Consider the following 7530-nt stretch of genomic DNA (forward strand, 5'->3'; position numbering starts at 1 on the left):
GCAGACACGCTCTTCCAGCTGAAGGTGAGCGCGGCTTCTCGGCGATGCCTCTCCGGCAGCTTCTCCGCGACGTGTCGCCGCCCCGCGGGGCCGCCCGGCCGCCGGCGGTGCCCCCTGCGCGGGGGCTCCCCGCCGCCCCCGACTCGGCAGCGCTTCTCTTGCAGCAGCCCCGGAGCAGCGCCGGCCCCGCACAGGGGCTCTCCCGCCCTTGCGGGTAGTTCTCCCTCTGGAGAGACGTGGCCCGGCCCCTTGCGGGGGGCAGCGGGACACCGCCGGCCTCGGCCGGGAGGGGCGCGCCGCCCCCGCCTGGGCTGCGGCGGCCCCCGCTGCGCTGCCCTTACGGCTGGGCCTCGCCTCCCGGGCGCTCCGAGGGCGTCGGGACGGCGCGTGTGCCTATGAGGTGTTAGCAGCGAAGCACCGGGGCCCCGCTGGGGCTAGGTCGGCCTTCTCCCAGCGATTGCGTTAGCATTAACAGGAGTCTGGAGACTGCTTTTTCCCCTGATCCTTACTGACAAAGAGAAGAAAACATGCAGGGTGTTTTTTTTTAAAAAAAAGCAAGCTGCTCTTCCTAGGAAGAGAAGGAAATCTTGACCTGCAGAGATCTGCCTTCAAGAAAGCACCAAGACGCTGCAGCTCTGTCTTTTCCCTGTCGTGGGAGCCCCGTCGATGCCAGTGGCGGCGGGCAGAGGGAGCTGTTTAGCTGGATGTATCCTGCGGTTCCCGTCGCGCTGGGTCAGACCAGGCATACTGGGTTGGGAAGGGTGTTTCCTGGTGCTCAGCAAGTTCCTGCCTTGTATCCGCTCCCTGGCTRCTCTCTTTCTGGGAAGTGGGGAAACATGAATCTCTCAGTCTGTCGTGTTCTGGGTGTCTCCAACCCTCAGGGTCAAGATGTTGAACTCCTTCGCTAGCCCGTGCAGCCTGAGGGTCAGGGCAGTGACACGGCTCAGGCGGAGGGAGCCAGCACTTCCCTTCCATGCACCATCCCATCCCTTTAAATCAGCCRGGGCCATGTCGGTGTAGCAGTGTAGCTGGGCCCAGTGCCAGCCTGCCGAAGTGGCTGCTGCATGCTCTGCTGACCCCAGGCCTCTGGGCAGCCTGGGACCTTGTGGATCTGGGCTGCTGATGACCGTTTTGTGTGCTCGCACTAACTCATTGCTTTTGCTGCAGTTCACAGCAAAGCAGTTGGAGAAGCTTGCCAAGAAAGCTGAGAAAGACTCCAAGGCTGAGCAAGCCAAAGTCAAAAAGGTGGGTGAGAGGATGCCTTGTGTGCAGAGCTGCTGGTGTGTTCTGCTGGGCCTCGTCCTCCAGGTGAGGCCCTTTCACCTCTTGTGCTGCCATGCCGGTGCTGTCAGCCCTCACCGCTGTGCAGGCAGCAGAATTCCTGCCTTGCTGGGTGTGTACCTTTAGGGACTGCAGGAAATGGGCAGGCTTTCGGCTGCAGTCCCTGACATGTGCCGGGTTGACCTCAAAATGATTTAAGTCCTATCTCATATCCTGACTCTGTCAAGGATGGATGTTGTGCATCACTGAAAGGAATTTAATCCTTTTCCAAGAGTGTTTTCAGTATTTATGTGGGTCACATAGCCCTATTTTCTTCTGTCAGGCAGAAATGCTTGTTTATAAATGTGAAGTGGATTCTTTGTGCGTACAGTAGCTCTTGGCTCTTCCAGGCTCTTCAGCAGAAGAATGTGGAGTGTGCTCGTGTCTATGCAGAGAATGCAATCCGCAAGAAGAACGAGGGGCTCAACTGGCTTCGCATGGCTTCCCGCGTGGATGCGGTGGCCTCCAAGGTCCAGACAGCAGTGACGATGAAGGGGGTAAGAGCATCTGTTGCTTGGGCATGGGGCTCTGAGACGGGTCTGTACCCTGCAGAGAGCAGGTGTTGGGTTTTCTATTCTCCTTGCCTGCCTCTAGCCATTTTGGACTTCTCTGTCCCTGCACGAGGGTCTGATGAAGCCCTGTAGTTAGTTCAGACCCTCTGAAATGTCCAGGCGGTTGTCTAGAGTAACTGTGTGCTGTTCGACAAACCTGCAGCCAGGCTGAGCTTGCAAAGGGACTGGAGAGCTGACGGAAGCGTCTGCTCATGAGCAAGCAAAGCTTGTCCTACCTTGTAGCACTGGCGAGAGCAGTGGTGATGCTGACTTCTCTCTCACTGGGCACAAGTTTTGCTTTCACTGGYGATGACCTCTTGCATTTGAGGAGCATCTATAAAACAATCTTTTCTTGCAGGTGACAAAAAACATGGCTCAGGTGACCAAGGCTTTGGACAAGGCTCTGAGCTCCATGGATCTGCAGAAGGTGTCTGCAGTGATGGACAAATTTGAGCAGCAGGTTCAGAATTTAGACGTTCATACATCGGTAAGTGCTTCATTGAAGTCCTACTGTCGGGCTTGAACCTATGGAAGCTGTTCAGGTTAAAGGGGCTGATGGCCCATGTGGTGGGTCTGCAGCTGGTTCTTTGGGTGAGGAAGCTGGACATGGGCTGGGCCAGGTGGTTTTGCTAGTAGTGCGGGGTGACAGGCTGYCTCCATTGCAGGTCATGGAGGACTCCATGAGCTCCGCTACCACGCTGACCACCCCGCAGGAGCAGGTGGACAGCCTCATTGTTCAGATAGCAGAGGAGAATGGCCTGGAGATCATGGACCAACTCAACCAGCTCCCTGAGGGTGCTTCGGCTGTGGGGGAGAGCTCAGTCCGCACCCAAGAAGACCAGCTCTCACGAAGGTTTGTTCTCTCCCAGATCCTTTGCTGTGCMTCAAGGCAGTTTCAGTTCTTCCTGGGGATCCTGCACTGACAGAAAGGGAATGGGTTTGCCCATCAGCGGAGGATGAGCAGGTGCTGAGCCCCCGCTGGACTCTGGCACGCTCAGGCAAGCCAGAACCCTGCAGCCCTTGCCAGGCAGCCCCCACAGTACTTGGGTAGGGTGCAGGCAGGCCCTGGTGGCCATTTGGGGTTGTGGCTAGCAGAACCTGGAGGCGGAGGCGGCTTCTGGCACTGTGTGGTGAACGTTCGTCAATTCGGCAGAGAACAGTTTCCTCCCGCTCTGCGCTTGCTCTCGTGCAGCTGCTGCTGCTCTGCAAATGTTTTCTTGATGCTGACCTTCAAACAGCTCCAGGAACAGGCTGTCTCTCTGGAACTGCCCCAGGAGAAGCTGATGAGCTTCCTCTTTCCAGTCCCTCTCCACTGCTCCCCACGCAGCCACAATTGGGGTCCATCTGGGGACAGTCCTGAGGTAGCAAGCRTCCGTGTGCTGCAGGAGCCCTGGCCGTGGAGGTGGGAATGGCCCTGGGAGAGGGACTGGGCTGTCTGCGGTCTTGAGGTACCCGGAAAAGAAGCGGGGAACCCTTGCTTTGCAGCACCTCGCTGCGTTGATAAGAAATTGCTCCGACAACACCAAGTGTACCACAGGCAGTCATGGCTGTGTGCTCCAGGGCAGGATCTCTTGCATGTATCTGCCACGGAAAGACAGGTTCTGGGAAAATACCTTCTCTGTGCTTGCTGACTGAAGATTCTTTCTGACTCAGAGTCCTGCTGCTCRCATTGATTTCTTCTTGCACTCTCACTTCCAGGTTGGCTGCCTTACGGAATTGAGGTTTCCCGTCATCCCTATGGACTGCTGCCCCACACTAGTTGTGTGTGGGGTGGAGGAGGCCCTGGAACTCCTTCCATATAGCCTCTGCTACATCCTTGCTCTGACCTACTAGCCAGGCAGAGCCTACCAACCCCTCCTTCATCAGCACGTTCCCAGCCCTGCCTGGCTCTGGTTAGACTCTTCTTTTACGGTGTGATGCTGGTGACTTCTCCCAGAGCAGGCAGAGATTCTGGTGGGGGGTTGCTGAGCAAACACAGCCTTGTTCTGGCCTTGGAAAATACTTTGCTGGTTCTGATTTCAGGGTGTTTTTTGTTTGAGGGATGCTGCAGGTTCCTCGCAGCATTCCAGGGCTCTGGATGAGAGCAATGTGCTGCTCCAGATTTAACACTAAATTAGTCTTTCTGGAGGTAGGTTGCAGAATCTGCTCGGGTGCTGATGCCTGACTCCTCTTCCTGTGTAACACTTTTTTTTTTTTTTTTAAACTGTTCTAGGCTGGGCCTCAGCTGTGGGCAGCCCTTTGCTAGGGGCTCGCAGCAGCTAACTTTGTGGAGCAGGGAGAGACCTAAGGGGTTTTCTTTGTGTTGCAGTTGGCTAGGAAGAGGACTCTGACCGGGGTTGTCTTCTTGCCTGTGGTGTTTCTGGGAGGGTTAGTGCCTTGCAGGAAGGTGTGGTTGTGCCATCGTGTCTCTTCCCTAGCAGTGACCTTCCCAAGCCATCATTATGCAGTTTATAGCAGTCAGTTGGTGCCCTATTTGCAAACTTCACTTTGCCAATCACTAACTGTCTTGGCATGCAAATCTCCCTGGATCTCTTTGCTGAAAAGTGACCTTTAAGATGTTTGCCCTGCCCTGCACAAGCACTTGTTTGTGTTTAAGTTCAAATTCACTGTCTGCAACTGCTGAGGTCTGGAAGTGAATTTTCCGGGCTGTGTCCTCCCACATGGGCTGGTCCGGGCCAGGCATCCAGCAACTGGGACTGGATTACAGCAGCTTCCACTCCTGGGCTGGCAGCCACGGTGACAGCAGCCTTCCCTAGCCTTGTTTCTAAATATCCCCCAGCTGGGGATGGGAGTGGCAAACCCCCAGCTGAATGCCAAACCATCCTGACAGTGTATCCCGGCACTGTCGCCTGGCTCTGGCCTGCTCCGTGGGTCTCTCTGCTGCCTTTTCCTCTCYGTTGTCCCCACCTGTGCTGGAGCTGGCGTGGTGCCGCGTGTGCTGACGGTGCCGAGCTGTGCTGTGTGCTGCCTAGGCTGTGTGACCAGTCCTGCTGCAGCAGAGTGGGTATGATTCACCAGAGTTTTCTGTTCAAATATTCTTTTTTTTTTTTTAAAGGGAATTTTTTAGTCATGCACAGCTGCTGCTTTGGAYTGTGCTATCACTAGGGAAAAACAAAAGTATGGGTGGAGGGAGAGTGGCCCAGYCTCCAGCACCAGCGGGAGGCTCAGCCCGGTGGCGTACGCTGCCCTGGGCAGCACTCGCTGCAGGCCGGAGGCCGACCTGTAACAAAGACACTTCCYGCTCTCCTTGCTGTTTCTCCCGAGTTCGGTGGCCTCGGCAGCGAGCATCCTGCAGCCTGAAGAGCATCCTTCCCCCCGCAGCGGGGAGGCGGCCGGGGCCGGCCTCCCTCCCCAGAGCGGTGGCCCCCCGGCTCCGGCTCCCCGCCGGGCTGGGGGGGACGCTGGGTTGGGGGGGCTCTGGCAGCGGCCCAGCTCTGCACGGATGCTGAATGCCGTCCGTGGGGCTGGGAACGGGGACGCGCCCTCCGGCCCCGAGGAGCCCCTGCCTCTSTGCGCGGTCTGCGTGATGTTTTCTGGTTTGGGGTTTTTTAAAGCTTTGTTTCATTTGCCTTTTTCTTCTCTTCCAAACTCGTGTTGATTTACTTTCTGCTATTTTAAATAAACAATCCCAGAACGTCAGTGTTGGAGCGTTGCGGGGCTCGGAGGGAGGCCTCCGCGGGGGTGCAGCGCRGAGCCSGGGGCAGGAGGCCGCTTCCRGGGCTGGGGCYGGGGCTGGTGCTGCTGGCTGCAGCCCTCCCTGCTCCCCCTCGCCCTGCAGCAGCGGCGTGGCCCGCTCGCCTTCCCCAGGGCCGGGCCCCCGGCCGAGGGGGAGCAGTGCGGCCCCCGGGCGCCTGGCTCCTTCCCCCCGGCTCGTTCTGGGGCTGCCCGGCTCGCTGGCAGCTCCCTGCGCCCGCGGGCGGTGGGCAGCTGCCCCTCGCCCGCAGTTACCTCGCCAAGGGGAGACTCCCGGCTTGCAACCGTGCGGGGAGGCCGGGGAGCCGGTCCGGCCGTGGGCACCGGCAGCTTCCCCGGAGGGGGACGTGCCCGCGTCCCCGCGGGAGGGCCTGGCAGCGCCTCGCCGCCCGGGGGGGCCGCGGCTCCCCGCCGGCAGCCGGGGCCCTGTGCCGTAGCCAAGGTGCGGGAGCCGCGGGAAGCCGGCGCTCCTTCGCAAGCCTGTTTTCCGCCTCCGCTCTGAAGACAGGCTGTTCCCAAACGCGAGAGGAAATTGCTAACGAGATGATGGAGCAGCCAATTAATTAGCTAATGATTAACGTAAGTGTCCTGCGGAGGCAGCCCCGTGGCCGCCTGTCGCCTCCACGTGCCGCTCCCGGCGCGGCCACGGCTCGGAGCGGAGCCTGCGGCAGGGGCTGGCTGGGGACGGGGGGGGGGCTGGCGCGGGGCGAGCCGGGCAGCGCCGGACCCTCTGCCAGGGCAAGGGAGCGCGGGCGGCGCGGGGGTCCCGGCGGCGACGCGCGCTGCCCGCGGGGCTCGGAGCACAGCTTTATTTCTCCGTCGGGGCCGGCACCCCGCGGCGCTAGAGCAGGGCGCCCGGCAGCGCCAGCACCAGCGCCAGCACCAGTGGCAGGGCCCGGGCGGCGGCGGCGGCGCGGCTGGGGTACCCGTAGCGCGTGCGGCAGGCGCCCTGCAGCTCCTCGAAGGCGATGGGCTCCTCGTGGGCGGCCGCGTCCCCCAGGGCTGCCTTCACCTGCGGGACCGCAGCGCCCGCCCCGTCACCCGCCGGCCCCGCCAGCGCCGCGTGGCTCCCGCCAGCCCCGGTGTCCCCACGCCCTGCGCGTCCCCGTGCCCGAACACCCCCGTGCCCATGCGTCCCCACGCCACCCCACGTGTCCCCAGGCCGCTCTGGGTGTCCCCACACCCTGTGCATCCCCGTACCCCGTGTCTCCCTGCCACCCTGTGTCCCCACGCCCATGCACCCCCATGCCCGTGCGTCCCCATGGCAGCCCGTGTGTCCCCAAGCCGTGTGCATCCCTGTGCCCCAAGGGGCCCCACACCACCCCACGTGTCCCCATGCCCATGCACCCCCATGCCCGTGCGTCCCCATGGCAGCCCGTGTGTCCCCAAGCCCTGTGCATCCCCGTGGCACCCYGTGTGTCCCCGTGCCCTGCGCGTCCCCGTGCCCTGCTCACCTCCTCCACCTTCCTGAACACCCGGAGCAGGTTCTCCGCCAGGGCCGCCCTCACCTCCACCTCCGTCCAGCCTCTGGCCAGCAGCTCTGCCACCAGCGCGGGGTAGGTGGAGACGTCCTCCAGGCCGGTGGGGAGCCTGCACCAGTCAGAGCTGGAGCTCCCAGCCACGCTGGGCCGGGTGCTGCCGAGCCCCATGGGCCCCTCCTCCCACACCCTGGCACTGCCCCATCCCACCACCCGTCCCACCACCTGTCCCACCAGTTGTCCCATCACCCGTCCCACCACCAGTCCCACCCCCTGTCCCACCAGGCTGGGGCAGTGGGGAGCAGGACCGTGCATCCCCCCCAGCGACACCAGCCCCACTCCCGAGCCCAGATGGTGCACGGCGCCGGCTCCCCGCGCCCCCCGGCACCCGCTTTACCCCGTGACGCCGTCGTAGTCGCCGCCGAAGCCGACGGCCCCGACGCCGGCCACCTTCTTCACGTGGTCCATGTGGTCTGCGGGCGGAGGGG

The 7530-nt window shown here is 61.6% G+C and overlaps 2 protein-coding genes across 2 annotated transcripts in view; one reads left to right on the top strand and one right to left on the bottom strand.

The window, feature by feature from the left end:
- Positions 1 to 5510, top strand: part of CHMP1A (charged multivesicular body protein 1A) — a 6331-nt gene extending 821 nt beyond the window's left edge. The window contains exons 2-7 of the mRNA XM_085318957.1: positions 5 to 24; positions 1168 to 1245; positions 1671 to 1817; positions 2230 to 2358; positions 2537 to 2724; positions 3570 to 5510. Of these exons, the coding sequence (XP_085175083.1) occupies positions 5 to 24; positions 1168 to 1245; positions 1671 to 1817; positions 2230 to 2358; positions 2537 to 2724; positions 3570 to 3591 (584 nt within the window). The 3' untranslated portion in view covers positions 3592 to 5510. The remainder of the gene's footprint in view (positions 1 to 4; positions 25 to 1167; positions 1246 to 1670; positions 1818 to 2229; positions 2359 to 2536; positions 2725 to 3569) is intronic.
- Positions 5511 to 6108: 598 nt separating this feature from the next.
- The window catches only part of DPEP1 (dipeptidase 1), a 3884-nt gene continuing 2462 nt past the window's right edge, over positions 6109 to 7530 (bottom strand). The window contains exons 6-8 of the mRNA XM_085318958.1: positions 7440 to 7515; positions 7019 to 7154; positions 6109 to 6576 (exon numbers count right to left, since the gene is read on the bottom strand). Coding sequence (XP_085175084.1) covers positions 6406 to 6576; positions 7019 to 7154; positions 7440 to 7515 — 383 coding nt within the window. The 3' untranslated portion in view covers positions 6109 to 6405. The remainder of the gene's footprint in view (positions 6577 to 7018; positions 7155 to 7439; positions 7516 to 7530) is intronic.

This window comes from Rhea americana, unplaced genomic scaffold, assembly GCF_003343005.1.
Source record: "Rhea americana isolate MKP2758 unplaced genomic scaffold, rheAme1 scaffold_565, whole genome shotgun sequence".
Lineage (NCBI taxonomy): Eukaryota > Metazoa > Chordata > Aves > Rheiformes > Rheidae > Rhea > Rhea americana.